Source organism: Lontra canadensis, unplaced genomic scaffold (genome assembly GCF_010015895.1).
Source record: "Lontra canadensis isolate GAN:19392208 unplaced genomic scaffold, GSC_riverotter_1.0 scaffold3, whole genome shotgun sequence".
NCBI lineage: Eukaryota > Metazoa > Chordata > Mammalia > Carnivora > Mustelidae > Lontra > Lontra canadensis.
In genome coordinates this window covers 30,143,606-30,164,372 of record NW_022630997.1, presented here as the reverse complement: position 1 = coordinate 30,164,372, position 20,767 = coordinate 30,143,606, and the positions used below count along the sequence as shown (strand labels likewise).

At 43.4% G+C, this 20,767-nt stretch overlaps 1 protein-coding gene across 4 annotated transcripts in view; it reads left to right on the top strand.

Annotated features, from left to right (window-relative positions):
* The window catches only part of WDFY4 (WDFY family member 4), a 267,773-nt gene that overhangs the window by 43,873 nt on the left and 203,133 nt on the right, over nt 1-20,767 (top strand). For all 4 annotated transcript variants that reach the window (XM_032837856.1, XM_032837848.1, XM_032837867.1 and 1 more), the window contains exons 11-12: nt 191-381; nt 5,873-6,453. In XM_032837856.1, coding sequence (XP_032693747.1) covers nt 191-381; nt 5,873-6,453 — 772 coding nt within the window. The remainder of the gene's footprint in view (nt 1-190; nt 382-5,872; nt 6,454-20,767) is intronic.

Genomic DNA, 20,767 nt, shown 5'->3' with positions numbered 1-20,767 from the left:
TTTTCCTCTTCTCATTGTAACAGTGGGTATAGATTTTGAAAATAAAAAAAAAATTCTCTATTGGGCAGAGGACACACATATAAAGGGCACAAAACACACTTGGATGTTGTAAGAAAAAGCCTTCTTGTCATTAAAATGAAGGTGCTGAGGCCCCATGGCTCTAGCCCCATACTGTCTGTCTGGTCCTCAGTTGTCCTCAAAGACCATGGCATGGTGCCCTTCATCAAGATCTTCCTGGATGATGACTGGTACCGGGGAGCCTCGCTTAGCATCCTGGAGCAGCTGTCTGTCATCAATGCTGAGGAGTACATGAGCATCATTGTGGGCGCTCTCTGTTCGTCCACTCAAGGCGAGCTGCAGCTGAAGCTGGATCTTCTGCAGGTGATGTCAGGTCTCCCTTTGCGACGGGCTTGCCCATGGACAGGTGGCCAGTGACGGGCGTTCGCACGGGGCATTCCCTGGGTCACTGTATTGCCCGCGTAGGGTAGCACTAGCTGCTATCGCCAAGGAATCCCACATCCTTGGTAGCCCTGTTGCGCGTTCCCTTTCTCTGTCTAGTCCAACCAGGGGTGGAGGGGGATGCCATGCAGGGACCCCTGTCACCTGTGCATCTCATCCAGCCAGGAGACAAAGGAGCACGGAGAGTTGCATGAGGTGTTCTGCAGCCCTGCAGTCCTGCAACGGGCTCACTTCTGTTCAACTTTCTTTGCGCACAACTCATTTAGATATGAGGGGAGCCATGAAGGTAGTCAGGCTGGGCGGCGACTTTGTAGCGACACGGTCAGCTGGGGAAGTGGAGTCTGAGTCAGTGGTGGCCAAGCAGCTGCCTTGTTTACTTGACCAGCATTCAGTGAGTGTCTACCTCCTGGCAGTGGAGGGCCTGGGACACACAGCCATCCTCGAGCTCCCAGACTGGGGCTCATAGGAAGTGAGCCATCATTGCAGTGCTGTGCGGTGATGCCCTGGAAAGTACTGGGCACAGGCTTAGCCATGGGAGCAGAGGACTAGGAGAGCCCAGTCCCGCCCCTTGTGTTGAGGAAGGCTTGCACAGGGGTTACTGGAGCTAGGACGAGGATGTAAGGGGCAGGCAGAGACCTGGCCACGGAGGACACAAGGGGAGGAGTAAAACCAGGATGTCACTTGTGGGTAATCAAGACAAGTGTAGGTTTTTGTTTCTGAAATACTGTTAAGGATCATCAAACAATCATAACACAGTTAAAGTGGTAACACCTGTCCTCATCACCATTCCTTCAACAATTCTGTTGTTGTCGATCTTCCATTCCTTTTGTCTTTGGGGCCTTACACATTTTTAAAGATTCCCTTTCTTTTGTTGTATGCTGTTGAAGAGAAGAGCAGAGGAAAATGCGAGTATCCCCCAGGGACCTCTCACATACATGGGCAGCACAACTCCATGCACAACACACGCTCATGTCTCCGTGACATACTGCCTTTGATCACCAGCGAATTTAAAAAAAAATACAGAGTTGCTCTGACTTCCAAAATTAAACCAGCAGACTTACTCAGCCATGACTATTTCTGTACAAAACCCTTTTAACATTTAGAGAATGGTGCTTGGTTTCTTTTACCTACTTGCTTCTCCACAGAGCCAGTCACTGTCATGTGACTGCCGGAGCTGTGTGTTCCCATCGCCACATGGCCTGAGCCGGCGTGCTTGGCATGGCCAAGGCATCACGAGAAGCCAATCCCAAAGGGACAGAATGACCATAATTACCACACATTTCACAGATGACCAGAACCTAAGCAGCGATTTAGTTGTAGAGCCAAAGAAATCAGCTTTAAATGAAATAAAACCAGACTTACGTGAAACAAAAAGTTAACTCTTTTGAAAGATAAAGATACTAGAGTCCCATGATCATGTGAGGTAAAGGGACAGAGAGGGCTGTGAGAGAGAGAGTAAGGGGGAGAGAGATATCAAGAACTAAAGGCAATTTACAGCTTGGGAAGACTTTAGCTTTCTGTGATCCAGTCTTAATGTTCCAGCATAGACATGGCCAGAAAGCATCTAATACAAATTATGAGTTGAGCTTGAGTCTAAGACTAATGACTTAAAATCTGGGGATCTTTCCTCTTTAGCATGCTGTTATTACATTTTTTTCTCACATGTCTATCTTCAGCCTGATTCACATGAGCCTTATGCTGATAAGCAACAAAGAAGGCATATGACCAAAGTCGTGAGGACTTAGGTTTCCTGGAGGATGAATCATTGAAATCCCCATCTGTTTCTGGCATTTTCATATTGCAAGTCCGACAGATCCACAGAGGGGAAAGTTTTGACTTTCCTTTGCTTGGCAAGAACAAGTGTTTCTATGTCCGTTACAGAGTACTCTGCTTTGCTCATGAAAAGTTCATCTTCTTTGCTGTGTAGCCCAGAGGCACCTTATTGGAGTCCTGTTACCCTTGGGTAATAGGACTGCATTTCTAGAATTAGCAATGTAAAGTCTTTCTGGTGTTTTACAGATTCAATATAGTTTCAGAATCATGCTATCAAGGGATTAACACTGTGTAAGCTTATTTAACAAAGTCATACCCTGTTGTTCAACGTGCCATCTTCTCCGTGGGTGCCGGGTCACTGCTGCGCGGTTGCAGGGTGGCGCCTGGAGCTGCCTAGGGCTCTCCCAGGACCAGGGCCGTAGACACGCTGTTGCTCCGGTGGGTGGTGCAGAGGCGTGGGGCTGCTCCCGCCTGACCCACCACTGAGTCATGTGAGTGACTCTCCAATGTTCGCTGGAGTCTGATATAAAATCTGTATTTTTTCTAAACATCTTGGGAATCCACTGGAACTTTAGAAACAAAGATGGCAAATTAGCTCTTTCTGGCTGGATCTCCCTCTTTAGAAGCTGAGCGTGGACTCTGCCCGAAGCACTGGGCCTGCAAAGTGAGTCAGATGTAGGATGAGGGGGAAATGATGGGAGTGGGGTGGCCTCAAAGGTAGACCTCCCCCTCCAAGTTTTGCCATCTCTGACATGCATTTCTATCCAGGTGTGACCTTCACTTCCTTCACTTCCTTTCCCTGAGGCAGTTGGGCAGCAGCTTTGGAGGAGAGAATTCCTCCAGAAACACCCGCCTTCGGGCAGTTTCCAAAATCCAGGTGGTACTTCATACCAACACACAAGCACATGTGACTTCACCACCTAATCCTGGCAAATGATAATTGAGTTAAAGAATAATGTAAGCAAATGAATTTCCTCCCCACTGCCAGTGGGACTGTGATTGGGTTATGCACAAATTCAGATTGATCTGCTAATATACATTTAGCTGTTCAACTCTGGGCTTAATCACATTACCTCACGAGTCTTCCAGCATGACACATGGAAAATTATGAGGAATAACACATAATAGAATGTGAAATAAATCCGGTTAGTCCTAATGTCGTTAACGCTTTGCAGCAGACATCCATTTTATAGATTCAAGCTGGAGGGATACTAACTCCGAGACGATGACATGGTAACTGAGTTAAGGAGGAGAAAATGTGCTTAACGTTGACCTTTCTTGAAATGTGTCAACCCTAGCCTGATTACTTTGACTTCAGCTGATTAAATTTACTCCCTTCCGCAGGCTTGCAAGCCCTGGTGATGCATTGCCACGCAAAGTTGAATGACAGTAATGGAGACCCTCCTCCTAGGCCCCCAGTTCCTGACAAATCGTTTCCCGAAGTAGCACAGTATTTATTTTCCTTTATGATAGAAATGTTTCTCTTTAGTTGCTATGAAATTAAGCCTTTGTAATTGGATTTTGGACTCTTTACTTTATGACTCTGCAAATATGAAATTAACCCCATCCCAAGAAATAATAGAGCCGTCTAAGTTCTAATGAGATTACCCCCATTTTAGATAATGATTTTGAATTTAATAAATCAAACAAAGCAACAATTAAGGACAGCCATTTCTTTCTCCTCCCCCCTCCCAACAGGAGGAGAAAGGAGCCACCTAGGAATTACAGGGCACAGACCCTCTGCGAGACATGGGTCTTAAGAAGGACTTCCATTGGGTTGCTCTGTTTTAAAAGTATCTGCTCTCAACACTCTGAAGTATAGAGTCCTTTTGAACGATACCCGGTGTCACATTAGATGATTGGAAGGTGGCTTCTTGGATAAGAGGGGAGTTTGGTGGTCACCCAGTGTCTGTAATTTGATTTGTTTGTTTTTTGATCATTTTCCTTTTTTCATACTTGTTTGTCATGTGTCCTTGTGATAAATGGCATAGTTTCATTCAATTCATTTACCTTCAACAACCTCCTACTAGTTCTAGGAGACGCAGAAAGCACTCCTATCAGTTTAGAGGGTTTAACATCCTAGAACTTAAAATTTCCCAATGTCTTGGTGATTGGTGACCAGGCAAAAGGCCATCCTCTACCATATACCAGTGCTCATCCTTTTACATGGAATGTCAGTTGGTGGGAAGAGACCACCACCACCAACACACTTCAAGGTCAGAGTGGGTTTCCAACTTGGTGGAAGAAATAATATTCTGTTGGGAGTGAGTTGCTCATATAAGGCAGGCACAGATGTAGCAGATCTGTGTGTGGCTTGTCCTGGCCCCAAGTCGCATGGTGGTGTGTAGGGACAGGCTGCTGCTGCTATGGTGCTGTCAACATGGAGAAAGGCCTTGCTTGTCTTGAAAGCTTAGTGTTGCTCCAGTGGCTAGTGGGGAGACATGGGGTTGAACTTCACACTCATTAAGCATCACCCTTCTGGAGAACCTGCTTTAACAGTCTATATGCTTCTTTTGAGGACCTGCCTATAAAATCAAATTTCCCTGGGTTTTGAGCCAGATTCAGAAGTAGTTAGGCCATATATTTTCCTTCCTTCCTTCCTTCCTTCCTTCCTTCCTTCCTTCTCTCCTTTCCTTCCTTCCTTCCTTCCTTCTCTCCTTCCCTTCCTTCTCTCCTTCCCTTCCTTCCTTCCTTCCTTATCTCCTTCCCTCCTTCCTTCCTTCCTTCTCTCCTGCCCCCCTCCCTCCCTCCAAAACATTTGTCGAATACCTAATGTACACCACACACTGTCCTCAATGAATGGCACATTGTAAGTGCTCAATAAATGTTTGATTTTAGAAGGAAACAAAAGTTTGTCTAGGAATAGCTCAGTGATCTAGAGAAGGCAGATTCTGCCATGAATGTCATGATAGCCTAAAATTCACACATGCTCTAAGCATAAAGAATTATGCTTCCTTCCGTTAAACGTTTCTCTCCTCTACCTTGATTCCTTCATATTTTCACACCAGATATCAAGCAGATTCACTTTCCCACCTTTCTTCCTTTAACAGAGGCACTCATGTTTGCATAGAAAGGGAGACAAATAATGATAAGCTACCTTATGGCGATTTCACTGTGAGTCTTTGCAGTACAAGGGATGGCTCATCCCACTCATTCAGCAAACATTTATGAAGTGTGTGCTACATTCCATGGCACAGAGTTGCCTGATCTCACGGAGCTTCAGTCTAGTGGAGGGCTGAGACAATTTCCAAGTCACTTCATGGCAGTGTGAAGAGAGTCTGGTTCAACAACGGACAGGGGGCTGTGTGAGCCCTTGACCTGGGGGCAGTATAATTCAGCGGTCAAAGGACACTTCCTGGAGGGAGATGCACCGAAGTTAAGACCCAGGATAGGAAACCAGTACAAACCCTGAGCATAGGCCTTGGCAGCATTCATTTGAAAGGAGGCACTGAGGGGAAACCTAACTAAAAGGAAGAGGAACAAGGTACACATGGTTTCAGAATCACTCTCAGGTAGCCCGCTGCTCCCACAACTTGACCAGGGAAGAGCACGCGTGAGGCCTTGGTAGTGGTGTGCGGGAGCTTGGCCTTAACAAGCTGCCTCCTGGGCTTTCCTCATTTATATCCTGTTGGTGTTTCAGTCTCTCCTCAGGATCCTGGAGACCCCCAAAGGCCGTGCTGCTTTCAGAGTGTCCAGTGGCTTCAATGGACTCTTGTCGCTGCTCTCTGACCTGGAGGGGTCGCTCCAGGAGCCCCCGCAGCAGACGTGGGCGATGGTGTCCCCCAGCCAGACCCTGGACCTGGTCCTGCACACCCTTTGTGCTTTGTCCGCGGCATTGCACCTGGACCCCGTCAATGGTGACTTCTTCAAGAGGAATGGGCTTTTTGAGAAGTTGGCTGAAGACCTCTGTTTGCTGGGCTGTTTCGGAGCCCAGGAGGAAGAGGGAGCCCCTCGGCACTCCGGGGCGGACACAAAAGCCAGGCCATTTGCTGATTTGCTGAGTGTGGCCTTTACCTCTAGGAGCCCATTCCCACCCAAGATACAGAGCTGCCTCCAGATCCTCAGCTTTCTGGACAGCATGGCCAGTGGCACCCTTCACCTACGCAGAGACCTGAAGGAGTCCCCAAGGGCTGGGCAGGACCCAGCTGTGAATGCCCAGAAGAAAGAAGCTGGTAGGGATGCCCAAGGCAACTTCAAGCAGTGGCCAGACATGGAGGAGAGGTAGAGCTTTGCCGCCTGCTTCTGTAATTGTGTCACGAGTGCCTTTCTCTCTCCCGTTTTCTCCCCAATATCCTGTGCATGTGTAGTAGGTCGGAAGCCTAGACCTACAAACTAGGGCGGTGGTGGGGGGGTGTGTGGGAGGGTGCACAAATGTCACGTGTCTTTCTTCCCTTTAAATCAAGTTAACTTTGACTCCAATCTCCTCTACTGTGGGAACTGGCAGAGAACTAATCTGAGTCAATATGTGGTTAGAGGATGCTTTTGAGTTATACAAGAACTGGGGGGCTTCTCAGATCTTGAAAGCCAAGGGCAGAACTCTGCCGATAAGCTCACTTTCTCCATCGCCATCTTTGCTGCTGCTCCGGGGAGGCTTGGTGCCTGTGCCCAGCCACCCTGCTGTCCTGGGCAGCCTTTGCCCCACCCGTGCCTCTGCTCTGCCAGAGATGAGGTCATTTGGCTTGCAGGATAACCACAGTAACCTTTTCTACTGTTCATTCTGGCTGCTTCCACTTCTCGTAACAAAGACAGTCATCTCTGCTCACCTCTCAGGCCCATTCCTCCATGAGCCCAGACTTTTGTAGACAACGCTTTACTTTCATTCCTGCAAAACAGACTTCCATTAAAGCGATTGAGCACAAAGAACACTGCTCCTTCCTTTGGAATTGCAGGGGAAGAAAATGAAAGAACATAACAGCAATAGTGGGTTATCGTTTTTTTTTCTTTTTAAGATTTTATTTATTTATTTATTTAAAAGAGATCACAAGTAGGCAGAGAGGCAGGCAGAGAGAGAGGAGGAAGCAGGCTCCCTGCTGAGCAGAGAGCCCGATGTGGGGCTTGATTCCAGGACCCTGGGATCATGAACTGAGCCGATGGCAGGGGCTTTAACCCACTGAGCCACCCAGGTGCCCCAAAGGGTGGGTTATCTTTTTTATTCTCCTTAGGTAGCAATGACAAAACACAAATTAATATTGCAATAAACTATCTTGCTTTCTACCTCTCCATACTGTCTGACACTTGCTGCCATGGGACTCCCTTCTGAGAGACATTGTACCCATTTATCCAAAAATGTTGGATTGGCCATACAGCAGTGCTGGGGGTTGTTGGTGAGGGGGACGAATGACAAATCTCCAACCACTTAGATAATCATATCATTGTTCCTGTTTCTCCAGCTAATCTGCTAAATTAATTGGTTTTCTAACCTTGCATTTGCACAGACACCAACTTGCTCATGAAGTATTTATTCCTGCCTTTGATTTGCTGATTTTTTGAAAAGGACTTTTGTTCATGAGAAAGATTGGCCTTTCACACTCTTTTCTTGACTATTTTCACTATCGAGTTTATGGTAGGCGCCTAAAGTGAGTCGGGCAGTGTTGTCTCTTCTATTCTCTGGAAGAGTTATATAAATAAAGATCACTGTTCCTATTCCTTAGCTTTGTGACAGAATTTGCCAGTGAAAACCTCATAAGCCCCATGTTTCCTTGTAAGAAGATTTATTTTTGTGAGAATTAACTTATATTTCTTCTTGAATCATTCTCAGTAATTTTTCGAGTTCATTTTCCCATTCTGAGTTCTAATTTACTGGCTGGCATAAATAAGGCTGTTCCCAATATCCTTTTAACTTTTTGCACCTGACATCATTTGCTGCTTTTCTTTCCCCTGCACCCCAACACCCCAGCATTTTTGACAGATTTTTATTTATCAGTGTGTCTCAGGGGCCAACTTCCAGCTTTTCCTATCTCTCATACGTATGCTTTCTAATTCTGTTTTCATTTGGTTGTTCTTATTATGTCCTCTACTTTCTTTGAGTTCATTCTGGTATTCTTCTCTTTAATTTAATTGATTAGGAGACTTTTTAAGTGCAAATTTCTGTCACTTTACTCGAGCTGTATCATGCAACTTTCATTATGTTGCACTTTCGATATTATTTAGTCCTAAATATTTTAATTTCCTTTCTGACTTGATTCTTGAGTCTTATTTGAATTATGAATTTCCAAAGTTACAGAGTATTTTTGGTCATCTTTCATTGTTGTTGAGTTCTAATTTTATCATCATGAGAGAAGGTGGGCTGTATGATGGCAATGCTCTGAAATTAGTTGAACTTGACCTTGTGGCCTTCCATGTGACTAATCTTCATAAGTGTTCCATGAGTGCTTGAAAAGAATGCACATTTTCCAGTTGTAACACTCAGTGTTCTATTTCTGTCCTTTACATCAAATTCATCTATTGTCTTCTTCAAATTTTCAGATTATTTAATCTGCTTGATACATCAGTTACTACGCTGTGTTAGATATTTTTTTTTACATTTTTTTAATTTTAATTTTAATTTTTAGCATAACAGTATTCCTTGTTTTTGCACCACACCCAGTGCTCCATGCAATCCGTGCCCTCTCCAATACCCACCACCTGGTTCCCCCAACCTCCCACCCCCCGCCGCTTCAAACCCCTCAGATTGTTTTTCAGAGTCCATAGTCTCTCATGGTTCACCTCCCCTTCCAATTTCCTCAAACTCCCTTCTCCTCTCTAACTCCCCTTGTCCTCCATGCTATTTGTTATGCTCCACAAATAAGTGAAACCATATGATAATTGGCTCTCTCTGCTTGACTTATTTCACTCAGCATAATCTCTTCCAGTCCCATCCATGTTGCTACAAAAGTTGGGTATTTATCCTTTCTGATGGAGGCATAATACTCCATAGTGTATATGGACCACATCTTCCTTATCCATTCGTCCGTTGAAGGGCATCTTGGTTCTTTCCACAGTTTGGTGACCGTGGCCATTGCTGCCATAAACATTGGGGGTACAGTTGGCCCTTCTTTTCACTACATCTGTATCTTTGGGGTAAATACCCAGTAGTGCAATTGTAGGGTCATAGGGAAGCTCTATTTTTAATTTCTTGAGGAATCTCCACACTGTTCTCCAAAGTGGCTGCACCAACTTGTATTCCCACCAACAGTGTAAGAGGGTTCCCCTTTCTCCACATCCCCCCCAACACATGTTGTTTCCTATCTTGCTAATTTTGGCCATTCTAACTGGTGTAAGGTGATATCTCAATGTGGTTTTAATTTGAATCTCCCTGATGGCTAGTGATGATGAACATTTTTTCATGTGTCTGATAGCCATTTGTATGTCTTCATTGGAGAAGTGTCTGTTCGTATCTTCTGCCCATTTTTTGATATGATTATTTGTTTTGTGTGTGTTGAGTTTGAGGAGTTCTTTATAGATCCTGGATATCAACCTTTTATCTGTACTGTCATTTGCAAATATCTTGTCCCATTCCGTGGGTTGCCTCTTTGTTTTCTTGACTGTTTCCTTTGCTGTGCAGAAACTTTTGATTTTGATGAAGTCCGAAAAGTTTATTTTGGCTTTTGTTTCCTTTGCCTTTGGAGATATATCTTGAAAGAAGTTGCTGTGGCCAAAGAAGAGGTTACTGCCTATGTTCTCCTCTAGGATTTTGATAGATTCCTGCCTCACGTTGAGGTCATTTATTCATTGCGAGTTTATCTTTGTGTATGGTATAAGAGAATGGTCGAGTTTCATTCTTCTACATATAGCTGTCCAATTTTTCCAGCACCATTTATTGAAGAAACTGTCTTTTTTCCACTGTATATTTTTTCCTGTTTTGTCGAAGATTATTTGACCATAGAGTTGAGGGTCCATATCTGGGCTCTCTACTCTGTTCCGCTGGTCTATGTGTCTGTTTTTATGCCAGTACCATGCTGTCTTGGTGATCACAGCTTTGTAGTAAAGCTTGAAATCAGGCAACGTGATGCCCCCAGTTTTATTTTTGTTTTTCAACATTTCCTTAGCGATACGGGGTCTCTTCTGGTTCCATACAAATTTCTGGATTATTTGCTCCAGCTCTTTGAAAAATACCGGTGGAATTTTTATCGGAATGGCATTAAAAGTATAGATTGCTCTAGGCAGTATAGACATTTTAACAATGTTTATTCTTCCGATCCAAGAACATGGAATGGTCTTCCATCTTTTTGTATTTTCTTCAATTTCTTTCATGAGAGTTGTGTGGTTCCTCGAGTACAGATCCTTTACCTCTTTGGTTAGGTTTATTCCCAGGTATCTTATGGTTCTTGGTGCTATAGTAAATGGAATCGATTCTCTAATTTCCCTTTCTGTATTTTCATTGTTAGTGTATAAGAAAGCCACTGATTTCTGTACATCAAGATTAGAGCAGAGATCAATGAGGTAGAAACCAGAGATACAGTAGAACATATCAATGAAACTAGAAGCTGGTTTTTTGAAAGAATCAATAAGATCGATAAACCATTGGCCACACTAATCCAAAAGAAAAGAGAGAAAGCCCAAATTCATAAAATTATGAATGAAAAGGGAGAGATCACAACTAACACCAAGGAAGTAGAAACGATCATCAGAAGTTATTATCAACAGTTATATACCAATAAGCTAAGCAACCTAGATGAAATGGATGTATTCCTGGAAAACTATAAACTCCGAAAATTGAACCAGGAAGAAATTGACAACCTGAATAGACTGATATCTAGTAACAAGATTGAAGCAGTGATCAAAAACCTCCCAAAAAACAAGAGCCCAGGACCTGATGGATTCCCTGGGGAATTCTACCAAACTTTCAAAGAAGAAATAACACCTCTTCTCCTGAAGCTGTTTCAAAAAATTGAAGCAGAAGGAAAACTTCCAGACTCTTTCTATGAAGCCAGCATTACCTTAATCCCCAAACCAGGCAAGGACCCTACCAAAAAGGAGAATTTCAGACCAATATCACTGATGAATATGGATGCTAAGATTCTCAAGAAAATCCTAGCAAACAGGATCCAACAGCACATTAAAAAGATTATCCACCATGACCAGGTGGGATTCATTCCTGGGCTACAAGGATGGTTCAACATTCGCAAATCAATCAATGTGATAGAACAAATCAATAAGAAAAGAGAGAAGAACCACATGGTCCTCTCAATTGATGCAGAAAATGCATTTTGCAAAATCCAGCATCCATTCCTGATTAAAACGCTTCAAAGTATAGGGATAGAGGGAACATTCCTGAACTTCATCAAATCTATCTATGAAAGATCCACAGCAGATATCATCCTCAATGGGAAAAAGCTTGCAGCCTTCCCGTTGAGATCAGGAACACGACAAGGATGCCCATTCTCACCACTCTTGTTCAACATAGTATTAGAAGTCCTAGCAACAGCAATCATACAACAAAGAGAAATAAAAGGTATCCAAATTGGCAATGAAGAAGTCAAACTCTCTCTCTTCACAGATGACATGATTCTTTATATGGAAAACCCAAACGACTCCATCCCCAAACTACTAGAACTCATACAACAATTCAGCAACGTGGCAGGATACAAAGTCAATGTACAGAAATCAGTGGCTTTCTTATACACTAACTATGAAAATATAGAAAGGGAAATTGGAGAATTGATTCCATTTACTATAGCACCAAGAACCATAAGATACCTGGGAATAAACCTAACCAAAGAGGTGTTAGATATTTTTCATCGTAGTGATAGATTTGCCAATTTCTGTTCATTTTTGCCTTACATCTGAGGATATTGGAATCACACATCTTGACAATTTTTACATCATCTCATGGAATCAGAAATTTTCCCCTTCTATGGTGACCCTCTTTATCCCCAATAATATATTTTGCCATAAAAACAATTTTGTGTACCCATAAAAAGGCAATGCCAGCTTTCTTTTGGTTAGAATGTGCCAGGAATTAAAAAAAAAAATTCTATTGTTTCAAGCTTTCTGGGTCCTAATGTTTTAGGTGTTTCTTTTCTCAACACTAAAGAGTTGGTTTTGTTTTTGCTTTATTTTGTCATTTAACCCAGTGTGGTATTTTTTGGTTATGGAAGCATGTGCTTTGTTTACATGTTTATAATTACTAATATGTTTGGAACGATTTTTACTTTGCTATTTTGTATTTTCCATGGTCCCCCTTTTTCTTTTGATTTTTTTCCTTGTCTTCTTTTGAATTATTGGAATTTTAATTTTTTATTTTAATTTTTCCCATTGACTAACTTGGATCTTATACTCTCTATTAGTCTTTTAGTGATTGCACTAAAATAATTTAACAGTCCTCCTCATAATGTTTAATCCTTTACTCTGTTTACCATTGCTATTTATCTTCATCCTCTTTCCAATATATATGTGTTCCATGTGTAATATGTAAACTTAATTCAACTCTTAAATGTACACTTACATTTCCAATGTATATATTACTGTTGCCTAATATTAATTTTGGGCCATGATCAATCTAATCTAAATCTAATTTTAGCTAATCCAACAAATAAGGCATGTATTCATATTCATATATTTTTTGTTGAGGTATAATTGACATATACCATTATATTACTTACAGGTATAAAACATAGTTATTCAGTATTTGTATATATAAATATTTTAAAGACTACATGAGAGAGAGAGAGAGAATGCTTGAGTGGGCTGAGGGGCAGAGAGAGAGAATCTCAAGCAGACTTTTCACTGAGTGTAGAGCTTGACATGGGGCTTGAGCTCACAAGCCTTGAGGTCATAACCTGAGCAGAAACCAAGACTTGGAGGATGCTCAACCAACTAAGTCACCCAGGCACCCCTCAGTATTTGTATATATTGGGAAATGACCACCACAGTAAGTCTAGTAATTAGCATCCATCACCACACTAGTTACAATTTTTTTTCTTGTGATAAGTGCTTTCAAGTTTTATTCTCCTTGCAACTTCCAAATACACAATATAGTAATATTAACTGTAGTCACCACCATTAACTGGTGGTCACCACCAACTATAGTCAAATATGCAATATAGTAATATTAACTGTAGTCACAACTGTAGTTGTACCTTATGTTCCCATGACTTATTTATTTTAAAACTGGAAATTTGTACCTTTTGACTGCCTTCACTTATTTTGCCAACCCTCTAAGCCTTGCTTCTGGCAACCCTCTGTGTATTCTCTGTATCTATGAACTCTTTTTTTATTTTTAGATTTTACATGTAAGTGAGATCATATGGTATTTGTCTTTCTCTAAGTATTTCACTTAGCATAATGCCCTCAAGGTCCATCCATGTTGTCACAAATGACAAGATTTCCTTCTTTTTTATGGCTGAGTAATATTCCACTATGTACTTGTACCACATCTTCATCCATTCATTCATTAACGGTCACTTAGGTTGTTTCTGTACCCTGGCTATGGTAAAGAATGCTGCAATAAACATAGGGGTACATGTATCTTTTTAAGTTGGTGTTTTCACTTTCTTCGGGTAAATATCCAGAAGTAGAATTGCTGGATCATATGGTAACTCTATTTTTAACTTTTTGAGATATCTTCATATTGTTTTCCATAATGGCTGCACCCATTTACATTCCCACCAGTAGCACATGAGTGTTCCTCACCAACACTTGTTATTTCTTGTCTTTTTTGACATTCTAACAGGTGTTGAGGTGGTGTCTCATTGTGGTATTGATTTGCTGTCTTTAATGATTAGTGATATAAAGCACTTTTTCATCACCTATATATCTTCTTTGAAACATCTCTTTGGATGTTCTGCCCATTTTTTAAAAAAGATTTTATTGATTTATTTGACATACAGAGAGAGAGAACACAAGCAGGGAGAGCAGAAGGCAGAGGGAGAGGGAGAAGCAGGCTTCTAGCTGAGCAAGGAGCCCAATGCGGGGCTTGATCCCAGGACTCTGGGATCATGATCTGAGCCAAAGGCAGTTGCTTAAGCAACTGAGCCATCCAGGCAACCCGTTCTGCCCATTTTTGATTGGATTTTTTTTTTTTTTTTTTAGTATTGAGTTGTATGAACTCTATATATTTTGGGTATTGACGCTTTATCATATATACAATTTGAAAAACATTTTCTCTAATTCTGTAGGTTCCCTTTTTGTTTCACTGATGGTTTGTTTTGCTGTACAGAAGTTTTTAAATTTAATATTAGTTCTACTGGCTCATTTTTGCTTTTGTTGTTTTTGCTTTTTGTGTCAAATCCATAAAATCATTGCCAAGACCAATGTCAAGGAACTTACCATCTGTTTTCTTTTAGCAGCTTTATGGTTTCAGGTTATATGTTCACAGCAAGTCTTTAATCCATTTTGGGTTAATTTCTGTGTATGTGTAAGGCGATGGTCCAGTTTCATCCTTTTGCATGTGGCTGTCTAGTTTTTTCTCAACAGCATTCATTGAAAAGACTGTCCTTTCCTCACTGCATCGTCTTGGCTCCTTTGTTGTAAATTAATTGACAACATATATGTGGGTTGATCTGATCTCTCTATTCTGTTCCACTAATCTATGTAACTTATGCCAATGCCATACTATTTTGATTATTCTTTGTAATATCTCTTGAAATCAGGGAGCATGATGCCTCCTGCTTTGTTCTTGTTTCTCAAGATCATGACATTTCTCACTGCAGTGGTACCACAGCTGCACCTTATGAGATGGCTTTGACCAGATTCCAGGTCCTTCTCTTCTTGCTTTGTCTCGGGGAGAATTCCCTTTCTGAGGCTCCCTGATCTCTCTGTTCTGGGGAAGGGTGTCCTTGAGGAGGTCTCTACCCTGGCCACGTGGAGAGCATGGAGGTCAATTTGGTATCTCAGCATTGAACCTTATTCTACCAGCTGTTAGAGGGCAGGGAAATAGTTGTCGGCACCAGAAGACATTAGTAAGTGGTTTTGAGTGATGAGAAGCCATAGTCATTTTTCAAATGTCTCTGGGGGCTAAGCTCTAAACACTTCTATTCATTTAATTCCCTTCTAATCCTAGAACTTTACTAATAAAGAAACCAAAGCTAAGAAAGGATAAATGGCCAAAGTCACACATTTAGTAATTAAGCAATAGAATCAGATTATAATCCCAGGTCTATTTCCAAAACCTGTGTGTGTGTCTGTGTGTCTGTGTGTTTCTGTGGGTATGTGTTCTTCCTGCTTCTTCTGGAAACTCCCACAATAATGGCAATGATTTTCCAAATGTTCTGACACAATAGCTTACAGTTTAAAGTTGGTCTCTAACCTATGGACGGCATTAACCCACATTCTTTACCGATTAATCCTGTGTCAGATGTCACCTTGGTTTCATGATGAGTAATTTTTAAATGTATAAGAGTCAGATTTCATAAATAGAGCAATTTTTTCCTCATTAAAAAAGATACATCACCCTTGACCTTTCCTAATGGTTAGAGAATAAGTGAAACCCTAGCCTCTCATGAGAGAATCTGGGGGATAAAGGCAGGGCGGTGGGCTGAGAATGGGGGACAGGTTGCTCATCCCTGTCCACCATGAACTCTTGGCATCTTCTTGGACAAGTGCCTTGGCTCAGCACTGTCTGTGCAAAGTGGGCCTTGCTCTCCAGGGAGGAGGGGCAGAGGCTGTGGGCCTTGGACTCAGACCAAATGCTCTATGCCTTCATGGCCATGTTCCTTGGGCCTATTGCTTTATCTCTGTGAGCTTCAATTTCCTGATTTGAAGGCAGTGGTAATAAAAGTATCCACTTTGAGGGCTGCCATGAGGTGGGGGTTGGAGATGATAACGGTGCTGGTCATCATGACCACAGCTACTGTCTCCCAGGTACTTGTGTGCCAGATGCTGTGCTCAGCTTTTCACAAGCATTAGTTGGTTTAATTCATGTAACAACAATGATTTAAGTAAGTAACATTGCTCACAAAATGGAAGTTATATATTATGGAATTGCCCAAATACATGTGCAATGTGCAAGACTCTGTTGGCTGTCAGAGGACTTGGTTCCTGCCTAGGCTTCGACCTCTCCTGGCCTCTGCTGAGCCTTATGGGCGGACTTCCGCTCATTATTATCAACAAAAGGGACAATATCAATGACTTAGAGTTTGAACCCAAGTTGTGGCTATAATGCACATCTGTAAGGGGACATGCTGCCCAAGAAGGCAGTGTGTACCAGGCAAAGACAAGGTGGCAGGGGATGACCAGAGCCCTAACCAGTCCTTTGTCCTCCTCTGCTGCTATTCATCTGGAATTAATAATCACTCAGTAAATATCATGACATTGAAAACCCAGTAAGATTTTACTTTCTGATGTATATAATATATGCTCTCAATTCAAAAGACCCAGCGAGAATAACTTGGCAAACTGTGAAGTTGAAGTATGTGAACCTTTTGCCTTTTTCACAGTAGTTGTGGCTCAAATATTTCTACATACCCATGCTTCTAGGATAGTTTAGGGGTTTGCTGGAGTCAGAAGCTCTGCAGACCAGGCTGCATGAGGGCCTGACTTTTTGCAGCTCTCTCTGAGGCCTGGGGCCCTGGGATAGAAGCATTTTGGAGGGTGTCCCTCTGATGCCCTCACTCAGTCCTCCTTGACATCAGCACCCCGTTCTCCAAGATTCAATGCCTGGGGCAGTGTTGGAGGGTGGCCTGGCTTTTTCCCTGGTAACTCCCCTGAGCTGTCCCCTCCCGAAGGGGTTTTGCTCTGTCACACCTGCCATTCAAACCGGGCTTGCTTTTCCATGCTCCTCTGGATGACCAGAATTGAATGAGTGGCATGTGCCCATGCAGACATTATGGGGGAACTTGTGCTTGTGCACATGTGAGAACATTAGGTGTTGGCTGTGCATCTCAGGTTTGAGAACCCAGCTGAGGAGGAAGCATCTGCCCAAAGCCTCTTGTCCCTCCTGTGGAGCTGTGGCTTTGCAGGGAGCTTTCTCTTAAACCGCCATGCACTAGTCAGCCTTGACCCGCAACTGACGTTTCATTTTCGGCAGTTTCACTTCTGGCAGCCAGCCACGGTCTGGAAGCAGGTGATCCTCCTTCTGAGGAATCGTAGGCAGGCCAAGAGTAGCCTGATGCGGAGTCCCATGCCTGTGTCATCCACGTGACTCCGTCTCTAGGTATTTTATCACTTCCGTCGCCACAGGAGGGGTGTGTAAGTCACAAGAAGATATTTGGAGAGACAGACCACATTCACATAACTTTTATTACCGCGTATTATTAGAATTTTTCTATTTATTATTAGTTGCTATTGATCTCTTACTGTGCCTAATTTATAAATTAAAATTTATCATAGGTATGTATGTTTTGGGGGAAAAAAACAGGATATACAGGATTTGGTGCCATAGCGAGGACTATGGTTTCTTGTGGCTCTTTTTTTTTTTTTAAGATTTTATTTCTTTATTTGAGAGAGAGTGACAGAGCGAGAGATTGTGAGAGAGCGCATGCGCACGCGTATTGAGGGGCGGGGCAGAGGGAGAAGCCTGCTCCTTGCTGAGCAGGAAGCTGGTCTCGAAGCCCGTCTTGGGGCTCAATCCCAGGACTCTGGGATATCATGACCTGATCTGAGCTGAAGGCAGCCGCTTAACGAACTGAGGCCCCCAGGAGCCCCTCTTATTATGGCTTTTGAGATCTCTGACTGTGCAGCTGCCATGCAGCCTAGTGCAGACCTAGTCCCCGCTCTGCTGCAGGATGGCCACCCTAGCGTGTCCCTAACATGTCTCCCAGATAGTGGTGGCACGGCTCTTCCTTCAGAAGGCTGCTCCTACCTGTGCCTCTCTGGCTCACCCCCTGGTACACATCTAGTCTGGAGAATGCAAGTCCAGAATTTCAGTAAGCACTCAGGGAATGCCCGATTGGTGCCAAGTGCTCGGGGCCAGGCACTGGTGAGTACTTGGAGGAAGGACAAATGACCCCCTGCCCTAGCCCTACAGCTGGGTGTGGGAGAATCAGAAGTGTGAGCGGATCATTATACCACTGGTGGATGCCACCCAGGGCAGCCCCAGAAAATAAGGGGGAATGGGGCAGCGCACCTGACACAGCCTGGGAGAGGGGTTCCATGGGGCCTTCCTGGGTGAGACGATCCCTGAGCTAAGCCAGGATGAGAGAGACAGGTGCCTGGAATGGGAGGGTTTGGAAAAGGCATTCCCAAGCCTGAAATACAGACCTCACAGCAGCCACACTGAGTGAGGAAAGCCCAAGGCCTTGGCAGGGATGATGGACTTAGAGCCACACACTTGAGGGCAGTGCTGAGACGTGAGCCTGGAAGGGGGTCCAGGCATGAATGACCCATAGCCTGGCAGGGGATAGTATTTCGTGGGGGGGGGGGATAGTATTTCGTGGGGGATAGTATTTCGTGGGGGAGCAGGCAGACAAGTTGCAGAGGCCACTCTGATGTGTGTGTATGTGTGTGAATGTGTGACTGTGGTTTTGTGTATGAGTGTGTGTGTGTGTGTGTGTGTGTGTGTGTGTGAGAGAGAGAGAGAGAATGTGGAGGGAGAAAGATGGATAGAAATGAGAATGAGGAGGGGGAGGAAGGCAGGAACTGGGGGTCTCTCCCCCGGAGTGATGGCGATGACTGGCATCCAGACAACAGGTTGCTCACAGGAGAACCTTTTGAGACCTATTTAGGACATACTGTCCGGCCTTGGTAGCCAATGGGATGAGTGTGGGGGAGGAGGGGCTGGCGCAGGCCCTGATAGGGAAGCCCTGGTGGAAGATCTGGTTTGGGAGAAGGTGGTGGTTGTCTTGGGTAGCCCGTGCAGACTGCCAAAATGAGATTGTATTCCTTTTAATTTTCCAATTAATCACTCAGGAATCCACTGACCTTAGTAAGAAGAGATAGCGTAGCTTGAGCCTGCCCAGAGAATTTGGCTATCGTCTGGATGAGGGATAGTCTGACTTCCACAGCTAAGCAGGAAAAATACAGGGATGGATCCGAGCACCATGCCTTACCATGTGCCGCTTCCGAGGTCACAGGGTGGGGAGATGGGGATAGCCAAACGCAGGCTCTGTGTGATGTGATGTGGTCCCACTGGTTCCGATATCCCCACAGGCCTCGGGATTCTTTGAATGAAATGACATCACTCTTACATTGTAAAACTCGACCAAGCACTCCTCTTCCCCTGTCCTCAGCTCTAGGCCTTGAGAGATATAGATAATCATGTATATAATCTTGGATTATAACCTTTGGATTATAACTTTCAGTTACATGCACAGGTCTTTTGCAAGATAGATTGAGCCATTCAGGATCACTAGGTCATGTGGGTTACCACTATCTGTCCACCCTCCTTGGCATTCGGAACCCCTACCCTCATTCCTGCTCTTGGGATCCACACCTCAGAGCAACGCTTCTCCCAGTATGGCCTATAGCCTACCTGCCTGCATCAGAATCAGTTGTGAAAGTTCTAAAATATAATCTCATAAACCAGATTTCCTGAACCACAGTCACTGGGATTGGAGTTTAGGTTTCTATTCTTTATTTTTTAAATTTTTTTTTAAAGCTTCTCTTTTATTTTTAAGCACATTAAACTTAAAGAACTTGGCCCCAGGTGCTGGGCATCTTTTTTTTTTTTTTTCATTTTGTTTTTTAAATTTCTTTTCAGTGCTCCAGAATTCATTGTTTATGCACCACACCCAGTGCTCCATGCAATACGTGCCCTTCATAATTCCCACCACCAGGCCCACCCAACCCCCCATCCCCTCCCCTTCAAAACCCTTAGTTTGTTTCTCAGAGTCCACAGTCTCTCATGGTTTATTTCCCCTTCCGATTTCCCCCAACTCACTTCTCCTCTCTGTTTCCCCATGTCCTCCGTGTTATTCCTTATGCTCCACAAGTAAGTGAAACCATATGATAATTGACTCTCTCTGCTTGACTTATTTCACTCAGCATAATCTCTTCCAGTCCCATCCATGTTGATACAAAAGTTGGGTATTTATCCTTTCTGATGGAGGCATAATGCTCTATTGTATACATGGACCATATCTTCATTATCCATTTGTCCATTGAAGGGCCATTGCTGCTTTGAACATTGGGGTACAGATGGCCCTTCTTTTCATTACATCTGTATCTTTGGGGTAAAACCCAATAGTGCAATTGCAGGGTCATAGGGAAGCTCTATTTTTAATTTCTTAAGGAATCTCCACACTGTTTTCCAAAGTGGCTGCACCAACTTGCATTCCTACCAACAGTGTAAGAGGGTCCCCCTCCCCTTTCTCCACATCCTTTCCAACACATGTTGTTTACTGCATTGTTAATTTTGGCCATTCTAACTGGTGTAAGGTGGTATCTCAGTGTGGTTTTGATTTGAATCTCCCAGATGGCTAATGATGATGAACATTTTTTCATGTACTGTTAGCCATTTGTATGTCTTCTTTGGAGAAGTGTCTGTTCATGTCTTCTGCCCATTTTGACATGATTATCTCTTTTGTGTGTGTTGAGTTTGAGGACTTCTTTATAGATCTTGTATACCAACCCTTTGTCTGTAGTATCATTTGCGAGTATCTTCTCCCATTCTGTGGGTTTCCTCCTTGTTTTGTTGACTGTTTCCTTTGCTGTGCAGAAGCTTTTGATCTTGATGAAG